Source organism: Chiloscyllium plagiosum, unplaced genomic scaffold (genome assembly GCF_037043375.1).
Source record: "Chiloscyllium plagiosum isolate Xiang-an unplaced genomic scaffold, Cpla_swu_hap1 HiC_scaffold_1, whole genome shotgun sequence".
NCBI lineage: Eukaryota > Metazoa > Chordata > Chondrichthyes > Orectolobiformes > Hemiscylliidae > Chiloscyllium > Chiloscyllium plagiosum.
The window spans coordinates 130,338,824-130,361,697 of NW_028270139.1; the positions used below are offsets into that span (position 1 = coordinate 130,338,824).

A 22,874-nucleotide genomic window follows, 5' to 3' on the forward strand; every position below is an offset into this window, starting at 1 on the left:
GTTGAATAAAAGTGCTCCAGTTATATTCTTGTTGCTCGATAGAGATGTTCTGTGGTGGATTTTATGTATGATTTGTTTTGATCTGTGTGGACCCCTGCATTGCACATATGATACTTTTTGAAGAAATAGTGAATAAAGGAAAATTTACCTTTCCAGAATCAGTTCACCTTCATAAAGCAGCTTCCATGTTTTTAGGGTTCCCAATGAATTACTTCTGAAGTGTATCCACTGTTAATATGCATGAAAAATGTTGTATTCTGCAGATACCAACAGCAATGAAATATTGACCAGGTAATCTGGTTTTAGCTGAGGCCGGGATACCAGGAATCCCTAATTCTTCAGTCTAGTTGGATCACTTACCCGAACAAGAGGAAGGGGCTCAGTTCAGTGTGTTTATCTGAACTGCAGTACTGCCTGCAAGGTTACAAACTGTAACACTGAAGTAAGACTTAAATAAATATGGTCTGAAGTGAGAATGTTCACCAATGATTTCACAATGTTCAGCATCATTCATGACTCTTCAGATATTGATGTAGTCCACATATATATGCAGCTGGACAATATCCACTAAGTAGTATATAACAATTGTGATGAATGCCAATGAGTTTATCCAACAAGAGAGAAACTAACAACCTCCCCTTAACATTGAATTATATTGCCATTGCAGAACACTTCTAATATCAATGTCCAATGAATTATCATTGACAGAAACTGAATTGGTCAAACCAAATAATGACAGTACTGACTAAAGTAGGTAAAAGGCAAGGAATTCTGAAGTGAGTAATTCAGCCCTACTTGCGTGGATGGGTGCATGGCATGCACTCTCAAAAATGTGATATAATTCAGGACAAAGTAACCCATTGACTGGCACACCATCAATACCCCCTTCAATATTTATACCCTATTCCACAATGACAATTCTGAAGTAACTCGTCAAGAGTCCTTTGACAGCATCTTTCAAAATCACAAACTGCCATCTAGAAGGAATGGACAGAGTATACATGGGAACACCATCACCTATAAGTTCTCTCCAAGTTGCACAACATCCTGACAAGGAAGTACATCACTGCTGTTGGACCAAAACCTGGAACTGCCTCCCTAACAGCATTGGACTGCAGTACTTCCAGAACACAGCTTATCTGCAGCATTTCAAAGGTTATAAGGGATGGGCATTAAATGCTGGCCTAGCTGGTAATGCTTCTCATTCCATAAATGAATAAAAAGCCTCTGACATTAAGCCAGCCTGTTATAGCTTGGTGACACATCTGAGCCCATGATGAGTTTTCAACATCATACTCCCAGCATCACTGTTTCCACACTGGTGACATCCCTGAACTGTCTCAGCTCAGCTGCTGCTGATACGGTTATCCCTGTCAATGTTATCTTTTGATTTGACTATTCCAATGCACCCCTGGTTGGCCTTATACATTCTACCCTCCATAAATTTGAGATCATTCAAAACCTTGTTGACAAAACTTAAATCACCAGACAAGTCTCATTCCTGTGTTCCCTGACCCACACTGGCTCCTGGAAAGCAATGCCTTCATTTAAAACTTCTCAAAGGTTTTTGAATCACTCCATAGCCTTGCCCCTTCTTATTCATGTAATTTCCTCCAAGCACACAACCCTCCGGGATATCAGTACTCCTCTAATTCTGGCCTCATTTCATTATCAATTTTAAACACTCCACCATCGTGACTGTACCTTCAGTTACCTGAGCCAAGCTCTGGAATACTCTCCCTACATCTCTCTGTCTCTCTACCTCACTTTCTTCCTTTAAGACTCCTTAAAAACTACCTCTTGCACCAAATGTTTCATCATGTTATCCAATATGCTCTTAAGTAGCTTTGGGAGATTTCATTATGTTAATGCACCAAATATTGGTATGGAATCATAGAATTTTGGACTACAGCATAGGAGAAAGTGAGGACTGCAGGTGCTGGAGATCAGAGTGTAAGCTGGAAAAGCACAGTCAGTCAGGCAGCATGCGAGGAGCAGGAGAATCGACGTTTCAGGCATAAGCTCTTCATCAGGAATGAGGCTGTAGGGCCAAGGGGGCGGAGAGATAAGTGGGAGGGGGGTGGGGCTGGAGGGGGGATGGTAGCTGAGAGTACGATAGGTAGATGGAGGTGGGAATGAAGATGATAGGTCGGAGAGGAGGGTGGGGCGGATAGGTGGGAAGGAAGATGGACAGGTAGGGCAGGTCAAGAGGGCGGTGCTGAGTTAGAAGGTTGGATCTGGGATAAGGTGGAGGGAGGTGAAATGAGGAGACTGGTGAAATCCACATTGATCCCATGTGGTTGGAGGGTCCCAAGGCAGAAGATGAGGCATTCTTCCTCCAGGTAGCGGGTGGTAAGGGTTTGGCAATGGAGGAGGCCCAGGACCTGCATGTCCTTGGGGGAGTTAAAGTGTTCGGCCACAGGGCAGTGGGGTTGCTTCATGCTTATGTCCCGGAGATGTTCTCTGAAGCACTCCGCAAGTAGGTGTCCTGCCATCCCAATGTTTCTGCAACAGCAATGGCCAAAGGTCCTGTACTACGCTGTAATGTTCTATGTTTAACATAGAGGAGACCAAATCGGGAGCAACGGATACAGTAAATAACATGTGTGGAAGTGCAGGTAAATCTCTGACGGATGGATGGAGGTGTGGGGGGAGGTGTAAGCGCAGGTTTTGCTATTTTTGCAGTGACAGGGGAAGGTGCCGGGAGGGGAGGGTGGGCTGGTGTGGACATGACAAGAGAGTCACGGAGGGAATGGTCTTTACGGAACACAGATAGGGGTGGTGAGGGAAATATCTCTTTGGTGGTGGGTCTGTTTGTAAGTGGCGGAAATGGCAGAGGATGATGCAATGTATCCAGAGGTTGGTAGGGTGGAAGGTGAGGACTGGGGAAGTTCTGTCCTTGTTGCGTTGGAGGGGTGGGGTTTGAGGGCGAAAGTGCGGAAAGTGGATGAGATGCGCTGGAGGGCATCATCAACCACGTGGGAGGGGAAATTGCAGTCTTTGAAGAAGGAGGCCATCTGATACATTCTGTGGTGGAACTGGTCCTCCTGGGAGCAGATGCGGTAGAGGTGGAGATATTGGGAATAAGGAATAGCATTTTTACAGGAGGCAGGGTAGAAGGAGGTGTAGTCCAGGTAGCTGTGGGAGTCAGTGGGTTTGTAGTAGATGTCCGTGTTGAGTTGGTCACGGTTAATGGAGACAGTGAGGTCCACGAAGGGGAGGGAGGTGTCCGAGATAGTCCAGGTGAACTTAAGGTCAGCGTGGAACATGCTAGTGAAGTTGATGAACTGTTCAACCTTGTGGGAGCACGAGGTGACGCTGATACAATCATCCATGTAGCAAAGGAAAAGGTTGAGAATGGTGCCGGTGTAGCTGTGGAAGATGGACTGTTCCACATACCCGACGAAGAGACAGGCATAGCTGAGGACCATGCAGGTGTCCATGTCTACCCCTGTGGTCTGAGGAAGTGGGAGAATTCAAAGGAGGAACAGCATACGTCAATTGGCCACTAATCTGGCACAAGTCACTTGGTCTAACACCATTTTTTATTGCTTATCATATACTTAACTCGTAACTATCAAACTTCCTTGTTAGAGTACTTTGCAACTGTTTGGGGCAGTAAACATTATGTCAAGAAGGTTTTTCTAATGTACCCTTTCTGTCTTGCTTCGCTTACAGTTTGTGCCTCCAGATGTAATCTTAAGAAGTGACAGAAATAATGTTCTGCAGTACCATTTATCTTAAAATGATACTTCATTATGTTGAAAACCACTAAAGTATCACCAATTTGCAAAAAAAGACTGATTTTCTCATCCCTCTTAAAAAAAATCCCTCAGTCTATACTGCGTCATTTGTTTTTAATATTTTTCTGATAAATAATTGATATTAAAGACTGAGATCAATAGTTTTTTGGGCACTATAGGAATCAGGGCAAGAATGTGGAGTTAATGTCAAGAATCATAATTAATTATGAAACAAGCTCGATGGGTCATATAGCTATTCCTGTTCCTATTTCCTATGTTCTAGTCCAAAAGCAGCCTCACTAAGCTCCCTTTTGACATCAACTCCCTGCTTTTATACTTCTTGCTTGTCAATGCAAAATCATGAATTCAAGCTTTTTTGTATACCCTTTCAACTTGTTATGGCACCTTTAATGATTTGTGCATTTGTTCATATGAATAGTTTCTTCATCCTTATTTCCACTGTCAATTTATCCCTGTGAACTATTCTTCACAGATGGTCCTTTTCAGTCCCCACTCCATATGAGCTAAATGGTGTCACTGTAATCTGAAGAAACTTACTTGGTCCACTCATTTCATCACCCTCTCTTCAGGAAATCTTTTCTTCCACCTTGCCTTGAACCTTAACTTTCTCTCTCCTTCAGTATTTTACTTCCCCAGAGTAAGGAAGATAAACTTCAGAAATGAAAATGCTATTGTCGACTCTAATGTCAGGTATATTTAAATGCAAGCTCATTCATTTTAATACTTTTTCTTTCTTTCCCCATCATGGCTCAACATAAAGTGACTACAGGTCGTTCTGCTATAACACGTGTTTCCTCAACGCAAATTTGCTGTAATGCGATTAATGATTTGAGGATGCTGTTTGTAAAGCACAAACTTTTAAAACATGTGTTGTCTGTAACACGATTACATCACCAACACCTTAAGTGCTGTTTCTATAGTACCATTTTTCTATAATGTGGGGTTGCACAAGAATGCAATCATCGTGTTACAGAAGAACTTAGTCTTTATCTTTAGTCATTTTTCAGTCCAGATTGTAGATTCAATTTTAATACTATTATTTTTAAACAGCTTACAAATGAGCACTGATTTATTTTAATTTAGATATTTCATGAGTACAGCTTTTAATTTATTAATAATTAGAATAGATATTTGCGAATGGTAGGGAAAGATAAGCTAACGTCTATTTAAACTATTAATGTCAATTATTTCTCTGGAATCACACAAACCCAACAAATCTACATAGTTCCTAAAATTACCATGAATGCAAATTATATGTCAAAGGGGAATAACTCAACATGTTGAAAGGAATTTTAGGTTGGAAGGCTGCAAAAATGGGTGTCATGTAGTGAAATGGCCTCCACAACTCCTCAGATACTGTAGCAGTCCATGTTCAAGTGTAACTGGACAATATCCATGGTTGGGCTGATAAGTTGCAAGTAACACTGGCATCACGCATGTGCCAGTCATGTCCATCTCCAACAAGAGAGAATCTAATCATTGCCCCTCAATGATGGGGGAGCCCAGCAAACCAGTGCAAAAGATAAAGAAGAATTATTTGCAACAATCTTCAACCAGAAGGGCAGAATGGATTTCACTCACACACACACACACACATATATACATATACGTTTGTGGGGTGAATTTGTACTTGCAGAGTTACATTGTACTTTGCTCAAAAACTGCATGAATCCATGTAAGACTCTGTTAACTCACTTTTTAGATTAGAATCAGTCTAAACATTATGGCACAGACAGGGAACATGGGGGCTAACACCAATTATTACAGTTAACCTGAGAATGCAACTTTAAAGAAAAAGTTTTGCGATTTACATATGAAAGAAGTGAAACTATCATGGTCATTCTAACAGATGAGAGACTTAACAATCAAGGTATTTTTCAGTGTATAATTTCAGTTACATCACACTGTAAACTTTTGCTATAAACTCTGTGCCTTACAATTGTGTCCTCCATCTGATGAAGGAGCGGTGCTCCGAAAGCTAGTGCTTCCAATTAAACCTGTTGGACAATAACCTGGTGTTGTGTGATTTTTAACTTTGTACACCCCAGTCCAACACCGGCATCTTCAAATCATGCAGAATGGATGATCTTGGATGGATCCATCCATCATGCTTTCTGTGATACTAGGGACCTCTGGAGGTGATAGTCTTTAGCCAGTACTATTCACTCCATTCTAGAAATGGTTGGAGGCACTGGATTCTCAAAGGCTATGTGACCTAACAACGTTCCGGCAATACTACGGAGGATTTGTGTTCCAGAATTTGCCGCATCCCTGGTCAAGCTATTCCAGTATAGCTATAGATTTGGCATCTACCCGACGATGTAGAAAATTGCCTGTGTATAAGTCGAAGAGTGTGCTGCTGGTAAAGCACAACCAGTCAAGCAGCATCTGAGGAGCAGAAGAGTCGATATTTTTGGCATAAGCACTTCATTAGGGTTAAAGGCTTATGCCCGAAACATCGACTCTCCTGCACCTCGGATGCTGCCTGACCGGCTGTGCTTTTCCAGCACCACACTCTTCAACTTATACACAGGCAATTTTCTAAATCATCTCCAGCATCTGCAGTTCTCACTTTCTCCTAATTACCTGGGTATGTCCTATATACAAAAGGCAGTACAAAAACTGTCCAAATACTGTCCCATGAATCTACTCCCAATCATCAGTAAGTCATGGAAGGGTTATAACAGTGCTATCAAACATCATTTGCTCAGCAATAACTTGCCCACTAATACACAGAGAGGTCCTTTACGTCAAGTCTGCTTTTGATCAAGTGTGGGCATTCAAGAGTCCGAGCCAAACTTGAATCATTGGAAATTGGGGAAAAATTCTCCACTTATTGGTGTCATTCTAGTACAATGCTTGTTGGAGGTCTGTCATCTCAGCTACAGGACATCTCTGCAGGAGTTCCTCAGGGGAGTGTCTTAGGCCCAACCATCTTCAGCTGCTTTTTCAATGTCCTTTCCTTCATCAGAAGTAGCATGTTCACTGACAAATGCATAATATTCAGTGCCATTCACAACTCCTCAGGTATTGAAGCAGTCTGTATTCAATCACAATGGGATGTGAACAATATCCAGGCTTGGACTGACAAGTGACAAGTAACATTCATGACACAGAAATGTCAGGTAATGACCATTTCTAACAAGAGAGAATCTAGCCTAGGTCCTTGACATTTAATGATATTAAATTGCTGGATCCTCACATTATCAAATCCAGGGGTTACTATTGATAAGAAACTGAACTGGACTACCCTTATAAATATAGTACCAACAAATGCAGGTCAGAGCCTCGGAATCCTGCAGCAAGTGCCTCACCTCACCACAGTTCCCAACTTCCAGCTCAGCACTATCTCCATGACTTGTCCTACCTATCTTCTTTTCCACCTATCCACTCCCCCCTCCCTCCCCCCGGGATCTATCACCTTCATCCCCTCCCCCACTCACCTATTGTAATCTATGCTACTTTCTCCCCACCCCCACCCTCCTCTCACTTATCTCTCCACAGGCTCTCTGCCTGTATTCCTGATGAAGGGCTTTTGCCCGAAATGTCAATTTTACTGCTCCTCGGATGCTGCCTGAACTGCTGTGCTCTTCCAGCACCACTAATCCAGAATCTGGTTTCCAGCATCTGCAGTCATTGTTTTTACCTATGGATTACTTAGTATCTAAGGAGTCATGAACGGTGCTGAACATCATACAATCATAACTCACATCGTTAACAATTGAAAAATCACCAGGACCAGCTTGATTGTACCCCAACCTGCTAAAGGAAGCCAGGAAGGAAATAACAGATGCATTAAAGATACATCCCTGGATGTAGGGAAGGTACCAGAGGACTGGAGATCTGTGAACACTGTGCCATAGTACCATAAAAAGAGTGCAAAGGATATCCTAACAATTATAGAACAGTGAATCTGACCTTGGTATTAGGCAGATTATTAGAATCAAATCAGAAAAGCAGGACACATTGTAATTTAGAAAGATAGGGATAGATAACGGTACTGCTGAGGAGTGGTGGATGTAATTTAATTTAGATAAATGTGAGGTGCTGCATTTTGGGAAAGCAAATCTTAGCAGGACTTAAATATTTAATGGTAAGGTCCTAGGGAGTGTTGCTGAACAAAGAGACCTTGGAGTGCAGGTTCATAGCTCCTTGAAAGTACAGTCACAGGTAGATAGGATAGTGAAGAAGGCGTTTGGTATGCTTTGCTTTATTGTTCAGAGTATTGAGTACAGGAGTTGGGAGGTCATGTTACAGCTGTACAGGACATTGGTTAGGGCACTTTTGGAATATTGAGTGCAATTCTGGTCTCCTTCCTTTTGGAAACTTGAAAGATTTCAGAAAAGATTCGCAGGCATGTTGCCAGGGTTGGAGGATTTGAGCTATAGGGAGTGATTGAATAGGCTAGGGTAGTTTTCCCTGGAGCGTCGGAGCCTGAGGGGTGACCTTATAGAGGTTTATAAAATCATGAGGGGCATGAATAGGGTAAATAGACAAAGTCTTTTCCCTGGGGTGGGGGAGTCCAGAACTAGAGGGCATAGGTTTAGGGTGAGAGGGGAAAGATATAAAAGAGACCTAAGGGGCATCCTTTTCACACAGAGGGTGGTGCATGTGTGGAATGGGCTGCCAGAGGAAGTGGTGGAGGCTGGTATAATTACAGCATTTAAAAGGCATCTGGAATGGTATTTGAATAGGAAGGGTTTGGAGAGAAATGGGCCGGATGCTGACAGGGGGGAATAGATTGCATTGGGATACCTGGTCGGCATGATCAAGTTGGACTGAAGGGTCTGTTTCCATGCTGTACATCTCTATGAATGCAATCTATGTGAATTTTAGTAAGGCATATAGTGTAAGTACAGCATTTAATAGTAAGTCCCACATCATGAGAGTAGTGATTAGAATGAGGGCAAAATGGATCTCATTGACTATGAGATCCTTGACTGGGATTATTAATCTGGGCTAATCAGGGAACCTGGCTGACAGATATAAACAAGAGATTCAGAGTCTTCTCATTCTAGGGACTGGCTGTGAGTAAGTTAGTCTGAGTCCATGTAGTGTGCAGATGTGATGGGATCCTGGCCTCTGTGCAATTATTTCAGTAAGCAATGTGAAATCACTGGGATATAGGAGAATGTGATCTGGATTGGCTCAGGCTTGGAGGGCCAAAGAGCCTGTTACTGGGCTGTAAATTTTCTTTGTTCTTTGTTCTAATACCCAATAAATGGGAGGATATTGAGAAGTGTAGGGGAAGTTAGAGACTTTGCAGTGCATGTCCACAATTCTTTGAAAGTGTGAGGACAGGTAGATAGGTGGTGAAGAAAGCACAAAGTATGCTGTTTTCTTTACTAGCTGAGGCATAGAACACAAAAGCAGAGATATAATGTAGAAATAATATAAAACACTGGATCATCCATGGTTTTGTTTACATTCTGGTCACCATATTACAGGAAAGACATCATTGCTCTGGACAGAGTATGGAGGTGATTTACAAGAACTTTGTCAGGGCTTGAAAATAGTAGCAACGACGGAAGTTCGAATAGTCTAGGGTTGTTTTCTTTAGAACAGAGGAGATTCAGAAATGACTTCATTGAGATGTACAAAGTTTGGAGGACCTCAATAGGGTGCACAGGAAGGATCTGATTGTCCAATTGGAGAGATAAATTATTAAGGGAATAGAGGACCTGAAGAACACATTTGTTACCCAGTGTGTGGTGAGTGTATGGAGTCACTGCCTGGCTTGGTTGTGTAGGGACTCTCCACTCTTTGCAAAGGTTCCTTCCTCTGCATTTGAAGTGCTCTAACTTGCATAACTACAGATCAGGTTTTGGAAATTGAGTGACTAGATTATTTTATTCTCTTTTTGATCAGGGCATATATGACAGATTGAATGGCTTCTTTCAGTGCAGTAACAAACATTTGATTAGCTAATCTATCTTGGAGGCAGAATCTCCCTGAAGTGGCAGTGGTAGTCCTGCTCTCTTCAAACTAACAATCTGTTGAACTGCTGCAAAGCATCATGGCCTAGCAGAGGCAGCATCTACCTTGACATTTCATCTGGAGTGAGGAGAAAGTGAGGTCTGCAGATGCTGGAGATCAGAGCTGAAAATGTGTTGCTGGAAAAGCGCAGCAGGTCAGGCAGCATCCAGGGAACAGGAGAATCGACGTTTCGGGCATAAGCCCTACTGGGAGGATTAGAAAGAGAAGTTGTTCAGGGTGAGGACCAGTTCAGTCAGTTGGGAGGATTGGAAAGAGAAGTTGTTCAGGGTGAGGACCAGTTCAGTCAGTTGTGTTCAGGGTGAGGACCAGTTCAGTCAGTTTGTTCAGGGTGAGGACCAGTTCAGTCAGTATTCCTGAAGAAGGGCTTATGCCCGAAACGTCGATTCTCCTGTTCCCTGGATGCTGCCTGACCTGCTGCGCTTTTCCAGCAACACATTTTCAGCTCTGATCTCCAGCATCACAGATTTCATCTGGAGTGACAGGTCCAGGGTGTCTACATAAATTTCTGGTCATTGTTAATGTCAACGGTGTAAATTTAGAACCTCTGGTTGCCAGCACAAAATGATAGATTTACACCAACTTCTGGTGATACTTGTTAAAACAACGAAATTCCTTAAGTTAATCTTGGCATCTCACTTTCATATTAACACTGCAAACAACTGCAATACTAAAATATTCAGAACAACTAGATTTTAATGAAAGCAGTCGGAAGTGATGTACCACCTACGATACTGACAAGTTACTGCTACTGGTCTTACCACTGCTGGGTATCTTAAGTGTGTTCAGGAGAATTTTCTTGATTAGTATATTTCCAGTTCAACAAGTGCAGAGCATTCATTGATCTGCTTCTGTGGAACAAGGTGGCCCAATATCTATCCCTCAATTATCTCATTGTGTTTATAAGATCTTGCTGGGTACTGACATTAACTCACTGTATGTTACGTAATGCAGAAAGGTTGGACAAATGTTTGCTAATATAGAATTTCAACTTCTGGTCTTGTTTTAGCAACATTTAAGATTTGGCCAGAATTCATTAGGTCTTTAGGAAAATCAGAGGTGATCTTATATAAGCATACAAGACCCTGAGGGGCTTGACATCCAACAGATGAATACATTTTTCATTAAAAAAAAGCTGTCTGTTAGTCCCATTACACACTATTGCTCACATAACAACCATAAGGCTACACATTTCTTTGGGGTCTTCTTCTAGAAATGACACTTCTACCAAAAAGTGTTGAAGAAAATGTCCAACTGTAGCACTACTCACTGATTCTATTTAATTTAAAACTGTTACCTGTTTCCTTATTTTCATCATCCATTAAAAGTGAACCCCTTGTGTATACAAAGCCAACAGTAACCTCATGCGAATCATTCATATGAAACTGAAGATGAGCAGCCCCATTATTTGTTACGAAAATGAAAGATGGGAATTTTTCACTGCAAGTTGACCATTTTGAAACAGAGAAAAATCAGAGGAAAAGAAAACAATTTTTGTTCTTATAATTGCTACATCTTTTGTACCCTTTTATTTCCTTCCCTTCTCGGTGTGCTGAGCCCACCCTCAGTTTTGCCTACTCGCTGTAGCTACAGTCGAGGCTCCAATTCTCTTTCCATCATATGGTTGACAAGGAATCTCTCCCACTTCTACCACATATGTTGAAAGGACTTACAAGATTTTCTTGGCCATCACGTCTTGGAATGGGACTTCATCATAAGACCATATGATATAGGAGCAAATTTAGGCCATTTCAGCCAATCGTGTCTGCTCTGCCATTTGATCATGGTTCATATGTTTCTCAACCCCATTCTCCTGCCTTTTCCTGGAACTTGGCTTAGAAGCAGGTGCCACAGTGACACAAATCTCCTTCTTCAGGGCACTTGGGGAGGGCACCAAACGCTTAGCCAGTGACTCCCACATCCCATGAATGAATAAAAGATAAGGCAAAATATTCACTTAGTATATGTCTCCCATTCACTCATTCATTCTCTAACACTTCCTTTCTCCATCTCTATTTAGTCCTATCTTAATTTTAACTATTCCTACACCTTTTACATGTTTTCCACCAGTTTTTGTTTTACTTTCTGCTCTGTTGTACTCTCCAGTGTATTCAATGCTTTGCCATACTTCTCCTGCTCAGACGTCAGGTTTCTGGAGGATATTATTTTTGTTGGTAAGAAGCCCAGATGAGATGCAAAATGATACAAATCATTGTCAGATATTAACACCACCACAATGGCAATGCTGTAATAAAGACAAAGCAGCATTACTGACTACTAAGGTTTTCAAATCTCCACAATGTTGCACATATGAACAATGGATCTAGAGCATGAATAGTCTATTCAGTCCTGTGAGTCTGCTCTGCCACATGGCTGATCTGGTTGTAACCTCAAATCCAAATTTGCACCAATGCTGATAATGTTTCAACCATTGCTTGATGAGAATCTACTTTAAAAATAGTCAGGAACTCTGCTTCTGCCACATTTTCAGGAAGAAGGTTTCAAAGACTCATGACCCTCAGTGAGACAGAAAGTCAGCACATTGCTGTTTAAAAGTGACTCCCAATTCTACATCATCCTATTAAAAAGAAACATTCTCTTTACATCTACCCTGTCAAGACAACTGGGATCTGATACTTTTCAATCAAGTCACCTCATTCTCTTCCAAAACTCTATTGGATACAAGCCCAACCTATTCAGCCTTTCCTCAAAAGACAAACTTCTCATTTCAGATATTATTTTGTAAACCTTCTCCGAATTAGATTAGATTAGATTAGATTAGATTAGATTACTTACAGTGTGGAAACAGGCCCTTCGGCCCAACAAGTCCACACCGACCCGCCGAAGCGTAACCCACCCATACCCCTACATTTACCCCTTTACCTAACACTACGGGCAATTTAGCATGGCCAATTCACCTAACCTGCACATCTTTGGAATGTGGGAGGAAACCGGAGCCCCCGGAGGAAACCCACGCAGACACGGGGAGAACGTGCAAACTCCACACAGTCAGTCGCCTGAGTCGGGAATTGAACCCGGGTCTCTGGCGCTGCGAGGCAGCAGTGCTAACCACCGTGCCGCCCACGAATTGTCTCCAGCATTTGCATCCTTCCTTAGATAAGGTGACCAATGCCCTACACAATACTTAGCTGTAGTCTCACCAATGCTCACTGTATATCTGAAGTATCACCTCCCTATTTTTATTCTCATAATAATTGATAATGTTCTATTAGCTGTCCTAATTGCTTGCTGGACCTGCACACTAACCTTCATGCAGGAGGTTAAATAAATCCCTTTGCATCTCAGAGTTGTCTCTTACCAATTAGATGATATGCTTCTTTTCTATTTTTCCCGTCAACCTGGACAATTTCACATTTTTCCACATTATATTTCCTTTGCCAAATCTCTGTCCATTCACTTCACCTCCCTATATCCTTTACAGCTTCCTTACATCCTCTTCACAACATATATTCCTACCTATATTTGTGGCATCAGCAATTTTGCAACCAACCCTTCTGACCTCTCATCTTAATCATGTGCATGAAACAGGTGAGGTCCCAGCACTGACCTCTGTGACACACCTATTTATGCCTACTCTCTGCTTCCTGTAATTCTGGCAAGCTTTTATCCATGCCAACACATTATGCCTTGAGTTTTCAATTTCTATAATAACCTTTGACATGGCTCTTTATAAAATGCCTTCTGGAAAGTATAGTACATCTTTCAGTTACCCTTTATCCACAACATGTGTTACGTCTTCAAAGAAATCTAATAGATTTGCAAAACATGATTTTCCTTTCACAAAACTATGTAAACTCTACCTGATTACTTTGAACGTACCCGAATGCCCTGCTATAATATCTTTAATAACAAGTCCAAAGATGTGCAGATCAGGTGAATTGGCCATGCTAAATTGCCCATAATGTTGGGTGCATTAGTCAGAGGAAAATGGGTCTGGATTACTCTTCGGAGGGTCTATGTGGACTTGCTGAGCCAAAGGGCCTGTTTCCACACTGTAGGGAATCTAATCTAAAAAAACTTCTAAAATTTTCTCTATGACAGATGTTAAACTGGCTTGTAAGTTTCCTGCTTTCTGCCTCCCTCCGTTTTTGAATAAAGGAATTATTCACTATCTACCAATGTAATAGGACAGACCTCAAATTAAGGCAGTTTTGTAAAATTGAAGTTAACACATCAACTGTCTCCCAATGGGACGATTTGAGACATTGGGACAAAGATGGCAGTGAGATGGCAGCACTGATAATCATTTAATTTGGCCACAGGCACGCACGGTGATCTTCTCAGCAGTGGATAAAATCCATGGTTAGAAAATGCAGACACGATAGGCTGAAGGGCCTCTTTCAGTGCTGCTAAAAGCTCTAAAATTAAAAAAAATTCAATGTATGAGCTTGCAGAGAAACCATTGTTCTTTTGCAGTTCTTCTCATAACGTAAGTGGGAAAAATTCCAAAGCAGCAAGAATTGTTTTCTGTACAGAGGGGGGAATAGTACACAATATTCTTTTTCCTTAAGGAAAGGCACTTGACCTCTGAAGACATCTCAAACAGGAATCAAATATTACATTTTTTTTTTCAAATGATGATTTACCTTCTGCATTTCCTTCAGGAAGTATTGTGCTCAGTGGTTTAGTTACCTCCCATTTTGGGTTGATGTACGCTGGCATAACACGGAGGAGATCCTGCTTATCCTCCTCTCGGAGAACAGGAATTGTTTTCAGAATGAGCTGCATCTGTTCCAGCTCATGAGCACCTGGCAAGAAAAGAAAAATGGAGAGGAGGAAATCACATCATGTTTAAATTAATTCACATATTCTTTGTCACAGGACAAGTGTAGCTCAAAATTCAAAACATAAGTAACTGGATCCATTGACTGTTAGGATACGTTAAAGTATTGGAAATAGTGGACCTCAACCAGGAATCCTCACAATGTGAGTTTCACTTTGATAACCTGTCATGCAATTAAGGGCACAGAAAAGAGGCCATGATGATTTTACCTAAGGTTTTCTGGTAAAGCATCCAGGCACCTATACTTGCTTTGACCTACATGCAGCTTTCCTCCCACAACATTTAGTTATACAGTAAACAATGGCTGCAGAACAGAATCAAAACACAGAGAGCTGACAGATCTATTAACAATGAAAAAAGCATCACAACAACATAAGATTCAGACTTTCCAAGCTCAGATGTGCAATGTGGTCCTTTTTTCCTAACAAATGGTCACCAAACTGGAACAGCCTTATAGTATACAATTGTACACTAAGAATAATATTTATCAACCAGTCTTCCAGAATCTTTTATCATCAACCCTGGTGGGTCCAGCAGAATAGGTGAGAGTGATTTTGGGAATCCTTGCAGATCCTATAGAATATCATAGCTCTAAGTGTAAGAAGGTCAGGAAATCTATTATTGATTACTACCAATCAGCCCTCAATTAAGTGGCAAACTAGTCATTTCTTCATTTTCAGCACCTCTTAGTTGAAAAGCTGTGAACACAGAATATATAGAATAGGTGGAAATCTTCAACATTGACCATCATTGATAGTTCCATCACTTGCTGAGTTGGCAGAGTCCCAAAGGTCACAGCACCAGGTTGGACTGAGCTGGTGTCGACTGACAAAAAAAACAACACAAGGGTATTCTGCCTGATCTCAATCTCACCAATCTATTTCTCACAGATTCAATAGTCCACAGTAGCATCTGTGGATGGGATAACTGCCCTGTATTTAGGAAGTCTTATGTTTAAGTTGAGGCACTCTCCATTTATACAATGCAGTATTACCATCATGATAACAGAACATTGTGATGTTGCGACAACCTATGAAACCAATCTGAAGCCCACCAAACCAACATTATTCCATTTTCATCAATATGTTTATCCAATGACCATTTAAGTGCCCTTAACGATGGTGAGTTTACTACTATTGCAGGCAAGGTGTTCCACACCCCTATTACTCTTGAGTAAAGAACCTACCTCTGACATCTGTCCTATATCTATCACCCCTCAATTTAAAGCTATGTCCCCTTGTGCTAGCCATCACTATTCAAGGAAAAAGGCTCTCACTACCCACCCTATCTAACCTTCTGATTATCTTATATGTTACCTCTCAATCTTGTTCTCTCCAACGAAAACAGCTTCAAGACTCTCAGCCTTTCCTCTGAAGACCTTCCCTCCATATCAGGCAACATCCTAGTAAATCTCCTCTAAACCCTTTCCAAAGCTTCCACATCCTTTCTATAATGCGGTGACCAGAACAGTACGTAATACTCCAAGTGCAGCCACAGCAAAGATTTGTACAGCTGCAAAATGACTTCATGGCTCCAAAACTCAATCCCTCTACCAATAAAAACTAACACACCATAAGCCTTCTTAACAACCCTATCAATCTGGGGTGGCAACTTTTAGGGATCTATGTACACAGTCATCAAAATCCCACTGCTCATCTACACTACCAAGAATCTTACCATTAGCCCTGTTGCTACTTCCAAAGTGAATCACCTCACACTTTTCCACATTAAACTCCATTTGCCAACTCTCAGCCCAGCTCTGCAGCTTATCTATGTCCCTATGTAACCTGTAACATCCTTCAGCACTATCCACAACTCCACCGACCTCAGTGTCATCCGCAAACTTACTAACCCATCCTTCTATACACTCATCCAGGTCACTTATAAAAATGACAAACTGCAGTGGCCCCAATACAGATCCTTGCAGTACACCAAACTCGTAACTAAACTCCAGGATGAGCATTTCCCATCAACTACCACCCTCTGTCTTCTTTCAGCTAGCCAATTTCTGATCCAAACCACTAAATCACCCTCAATCCCATGCTGCTGTATTTTGTGCAAATGCCAATCATGGGGAACCTTATCAAATGCCTTCCTGAAATCCATCACATAAATCGCTCTACCCTCTTCCACCTATTTGGTCAGCTTCTCAAAGAACTCAATAAGGTTTGTGTGGTATGACCTACCCTTCACAAAACGGTGTTGACTATCCCTAATCAACTCATTCCTTTCTAGATGGCACAGAAAATGGGGGAGATACTAAACGAGTATTTGGCATCAATATTTACTGAGGAAAAGGATATGGAAGATATAGATTGTAGGGAAATAGATGGTGACGCCTTGCAAAATGTCCATATTACAGAGGAGAAAGTGCTGGATATCTTGAAACACAAAGGTGGACAAATCCCTAGGACCTGATCAGGTGTACCCTAGAACTCTGTGGGAAGCTAGAGAAGTGATTGCTGGGCCTCTTGCTGAGATATTTGTATCATCAATAGTCACAGGTGAGGTGCCAGAAGACTGAAGGTTGGCTAACGTGGTGTCACTGTTTAAGAAGGGTGGTAAGGACAAGCCAGGGAACTATAGACCAGTGAGCCTGATGTCAGCGGTGGGCAAATTGTTGGAAGGAATCCTGAGGGACAGGATGTACATGTATTTGAAAAGGCAAGGACTGATTCGGGATAGTCAACATGGTTTTGTGTGTGGGAAATCATGTCTCACAAACTTGATTGAGTTTTTTGAAGATATAACAAAGAGGATTGATGAGGGCAGAGCAGTAGATGTGATTTATATGGACTTAGATTAGATTCGATTAGATTACTTACAGTGTGGAAATAGGCCCTTCGGCCCAACAAGTCCACACCGCCCCGCCGAAGCGCAACCCACCCATACCCCTACATTTACCCCTTACCTAACACTACGGGCAATTTAGCATGGCCAATTCACCTGACCTGCACATCTTTGGACTGTGGGAGGAAACCGGAGCACCTGGAGGAAACCCACGCAGACACGGGGAGAACGTGCAAACTCCACACAGTCAGTCGCCTGAGGCGGGAAATGAAACCAGGTCTCTGGCGCTGTGAGGCAGCAGTGCTAACCACTGTGCCACCATGCCGCCCACTTCAGTAAGCCGTTTGACAAGGTTCCCCATGGGAGACTGGTTAGCAAGGTTAGATCTCACGGAATACAGGGAGAACTAGCCATTTGGATACAGAACTGGCTCAAAGGTAGAAGACAGAGGGTGGTGGTGGAGGGTTGTTTTTCAGACTGGAGGCCTGTGACCAGTGGAATGCCATAAAAATCGGTGCTGGGTCCTCTACTTTTTGTCATTTACATAAATGATTTGGATGTGAGCATTAGAGGTACAGTTAGTAAGTTTGCAGATGACACCAAAATTGGAGGTGTAGTGGACAGCGAAGAAGGTTACCTCAGATTACAACAGGATCTTGACCAGATGGGCCAACGGGCTGAGAAGTGGCAGATGGAGTTTAATTCAGATAAATGCGAGGTGCTGCATTTTGGGAAAGCAAATCTTAGCAGGACTTATACACTTAATGGTAGGAAGTGTTGCTGAACAAAGAGACCTTGGAGTGCAGGTTCGTAGCTCCTTGAAAGTGGATTTGCAGGGAGATAGGATAATTGAGAAGGCGTTTGGTATGCTTTCCTTTATTGGTCAGAGTATTGAGTACAGGAGTTGGGAGGTCATGTTGCGGCTGTACAGGACATTGATTAGGCCACTGTTGGAATATTGCGTGCAATTCTGGTCTCCTTCCTATCGGAAAGATGTTGTGAAACTTGAAAGGGTTCAGAAAAGATTTACAAGGATGTTGCCAGGGTTGGAGGATCTGAGCTACAGGGAGAGGATGAACAGGCTGGGGCTTTTTTCCCTGGCGTGACGGAGGCTGAGGGGTTATAGAGATTTACAAAATTATGAGGGGCATGGATAGGATAAATCGACAAAGTCTTTTCCCAGGGGTCTGGGAGTCTAGAACTAGAGGGCATAAGGTTAGGGTGAGAGGGGAAAGATATAAAAAAGACCTAAGGGGCAACATTTTCACACAGAGGGTGGTACATATATGGAATGAGCTGCCAGAGGAAGTGGTGGAGACTGGTACAATTGCAACATTTAAAAGGCATTTGGATGGGTATATGAATAGGAAGGGTTTGGAGGGATATGGGCCAGGTGCTGGCAGGTGGGACTAGATTGGGTTGGGATATCTGGTCGGTATGAATGGATTGGACCGAAGGGTTGGTTTCCATGCTGTACATCTCTATGACTCTAATTGCCTTTCCCTCAGATATGACTCTTTCCCCGTGTTATATACTTATCCCTTTCCATCACTAAAGTAAACATTACTGAATTGTGGTCACTATCACCAAAGTGCTCACCTACCTCCAAATCTAATACCTGGCTGGGTTCATATCCCACTACAAATCCAATGTGGCCTCGCCCCTTTTTGGCCTGTCTGTATACCATGTCGGGAAACCCTCCTGTACACATTGGACAAAAACAAAATCTAAAGTACTCAAACAATAGTATTTCCAGTTATGGGGTACTTTAACTTGGGAAGTTAAAGTACCCTATAACAACTACCCTGTTACTTTCACTCCTATCCAGAATCATCTTTGCTATTCTTTCCTCTACATCTCTGGAACTATTCAGAGGCCAATAGAAAACTCTAAACAGGGTGACCTCTCCCTTCCTATTTCTAATCTGAGCCCATACTACCTCAGTAGACGAGTCCTCAAACATCCTTTCTGCCACCGTTATATGTACTTGACTAATAATGCCGTACCTCCCCCTCTTTTACCATCTTCTCTGTTCTTACTGAAACAGCTAAATCCCAGAACATGCAGCATCCGTTCCTGTCCCTGCTCTATCCATGTCTCCGAAATGGCCACAACATCGAAGTCCCAGGTACCAACTTATGCAGCAAGTTCACCCACCCTATTCCAAATGCTTCTGGCATTGAAGTATACACACTTCAAACCACCTCTGTAGAGGTTCCACCTACCCCAGAATGAGCCCCAGTTATCTAGGTATCCGAAACCCTCCCTCCTGCACCATCCTTGAAGCCATGCGTTCAACTCCTCTCTCGCCCTATTCCTTGCCTCACTAGCATGTGGCACAGATAACAACTCTGTTTGTTCTAGCTGTAAGTTTCCACCCAAGATTCCTGAATTTCTGCCTTAAATCGCCATCCCTTTCCCTACTTATGCCATTAATACCTACGTGGACCACGACTTGGGTTTGCTCCCCCTCCCCCTCAAGGATCCCGTAAAACACAATCCGAGACATCACAAACTGTTGCATCTGGGAGGCAACAAACCAACCATGAGTCTCTCTCGTTCCCACAGAACCTCCGATCTGTCCTCCTAACTATACAGTCCCCAACGACTAATGCTCTGTTCCTCTCCCATGTGCCTTCTCAGCAACAGGGACAGACACTACGCCAGAGACCTGTACCCGATGGCTTACCCTTGTTGAGTTGTTCCCCCCAACAGTATCCAAAATGGTATACTTGTTCTTGAAGGGAACGGCCACAGGGAATCCCTGCACTATCTGCCAGTTCCCTTTCCATCCTCTGACGGTAACCCATCTGCCTTTTTCTTGTACCTGACGTATGACTATCTCCCTGTAACCCCTCTCAAAAACCCCCTCCACCTCCCAAACGATCCAAAGTTCATCCAGCTCCAGCTCCAGTTCCCTAACACAGTTTTCAAGGAGCTGGAGTTGGGTGCACCTCCCGCAGATGAAGTCAGCAGGGACACTAATAGTGACCTTTACCGCCCACATTCTGCAGGAGGAACATTCAACTGCCCTAACGTCTGTTCCCACTATTCTAAATTCCCAAAGAAACAATTGAAAAGTAAAAAATACAAAAAAACTGGTTACCTTACCAATCCAGCACACACAGCCCATTTTCATTGGTTCGAGGAGGATGGATGGGTGGGAGACACTACCTAAGTAGTGTTTCAAGTAAAGCGACAGCCTAAATATATTACCTCACTTACTCAGCAGTCCTGTATCCGCTCCTGCTCAGCGTGCACTCCGTCTATGCACAAGGTAAGCTTATATAGGTTTAGATTTATAAACCCGACAAACGCCCGGTCCTCATTTTTTCAGTATTAGCAGCAGTGGGCGGAGTTAAATGATATATATGAGCAGATCCAGCAGCCCAAAAATGGACATCCATGAAATATTGTGGAACATCAACAGCAGCAGAACTATATTCCAGCTCATGGCCTGACAGATCCTCTCTCCTATCACCATCATGCAAAATTACCCCGAGACTCAATCATGAAATACAACAATGATGCATATGAAAAGATTCAGTGGAAAATAATTATTCTTTTTGCCTTGATGGTGATAGGTAAAAGGATCTGTCAGGCCATGAGATGGAATACAGTGGTGGGCTTACCAATTTCAGAGAACGCTGAGGAAGATTCTGTGTATTCATTTTGCCTTTTTTTCACTTTATTTTAAATGTTGCTCATGAAATAGTAATTCTATCCAGCATATTTGCAAGACAATGTTTTCTAAATGGTAAATACATGAATAGGAACTTTCTTACCAGCAAACAACATCTTCCCAGTTAGCATTTCTGTAAATATACAACCTGCAGCCCACATATCAATAGCTTTGGTGTAGTTGTTCGGAGACAGAAGGAGGCGAGGAGATCGATACCATTTGGTTACTAAACCTTCAGAAAGATGACCCTGGACAATGAGAAATGCAAAAACACAATATTGACCAACACAATGAATTTCCACAATGTCGTGGCTTTAAAGACAAAGTTCTGTGGAACAATTTTGTTACTTATCTATAGCATGAAATTAGCAACAAAATTGGCAAATATTCAGATTGTTCTTCAAAGTGAGGGCCAAGCATCGTAATGCACAGGACACCCTGATTATCATCCACTAAAAAGTCTACCAAATCTTCTGCCTATCAAGGAGCTAAGTGGTCACCTGACTTGATTTTTGGTAAATAATTTTCTGTTACAGTGATTTCCCTTCCTGTCAGACACTGAGTAGCAATGCCACTCCAGAGGTTGAAGATGTTGTTTGCATTATAATGTTGAAGTCCTCTAGCAATGGGGTGTTTGCAGAATAAATGTCACACGGTAAAGGCATGTTGAAGATGTTTGGTGGCAAGGTGACTCTTAGGTGCTCTAATCTGGCTCCAATGCATCAAGCAATTACTACTTTTAGACTTTCAACACCCATTCTCAACTGTACTGCACTACGATTTATGCACAGGCTTCTTTATAACCTTAACACTAACGCCTAGCTTCCTATTAACTCTATTAACTTCTTCCTGAATTGTAGACTCATAGGCTCAGATTTTTACAGCACAGAGGGAGGCCATTCCCCCATCATTTCCATGCCAGTCAACAAAGATTTGACGAGATTAATCCCATTTTACAGCACTTGGTCCATGGCCCTGGAGGTAATGACAATACAAGTGCACACCTAAATTTGGGTTAAATATTTCAAGAGTTTCTGACTCAACACTACTCTTTGAATGATGATGTTTTTCCTCCACTTTAGCTTTCTACCTCTTACCTTAAATCTATGCTCCCTGGTTATTGACCCTCCACTAAAGGAATAGAACACCTTCCTATCCAGTCTACCTATGCCCCTTAATCTTACACACTTCTAACAGGTTCTGTGTTATGCATTGCTAGTCCAATTAATCCTAGTCTATCCAATCTTTCCTCATAGCTCAGACCCTCAAGTACAGGCAATAGTTTGATAAATCTCACATGTACCCTCTTGAGGGGCCAGGGCTGCCCTCAGTACTCCAGTTGTGACATAATCATAGTTTTAGACAATTCCTACATAACCACCTTGTTCTTGTCTCCTATGCATCAACTAATAAAGGCAAACCCATATGTCTGCTTAATCATCTTATCTATCTTCCCTGATTTTTTCATGAATCTGTGGATATGCACACCAAGATCCCAGTATTCCTAGGGTCGTACCGTTCATAGTGTAATCCCTTGTTAGCATTGCATCATACTTTTCCAAGTTGAATTCCATTTGCTACTGATCTGCTTGCCTGACCCGTCCATTGATATTCTCCTGCTAATCTCCTCACTACTTACCAACTCTGTTTGAGGCTAGAGTTTTGTGGCACAGGGATATTGTTCCTAACTCTATGTCAGAGGTCCATGTTCACATTCCATCTACACTGGACCTGAGTCATAGCTGTACCCACTGATCCAAACCCCAGATTCTCATCTCCTTTCCACTTCGGCCTGGTTGCAAAGATTACTCTTCCCTCATTGCTAACAACTCCTCTACCT

The 22,874-nt window shown here is 42.3% G+C and overlaps 1 protein-coding gene across 1 annotated transcript in view; it reads right to left on the bottom strand.

The window, feature by feature from the left end:
• Positions 1–22,874, bottom strand: part of LOC122564774 (mitogen-activated protein kinase 4-like) — a 98,098-nt gene that overhangs the window by 9,128 nt on the left and 66,096 nt on the right. Inside the window, exons 3-4 of the mRNA XM_043720029.2 lie at positions 21,138–21,282; positions 14,366–14,527 (exon numbers count right to left, since the gene is read on the bottom strand). Of these exons, the coding sequence (XP_043575964.1) occupies positions 14,366–14,527; positions 21,138–21,282 (307 nt within the window). The remainder of the gene's footprint in view (positions 1–14,365; positions 14,528–21,137; positions 21,283–22,874) is intronic.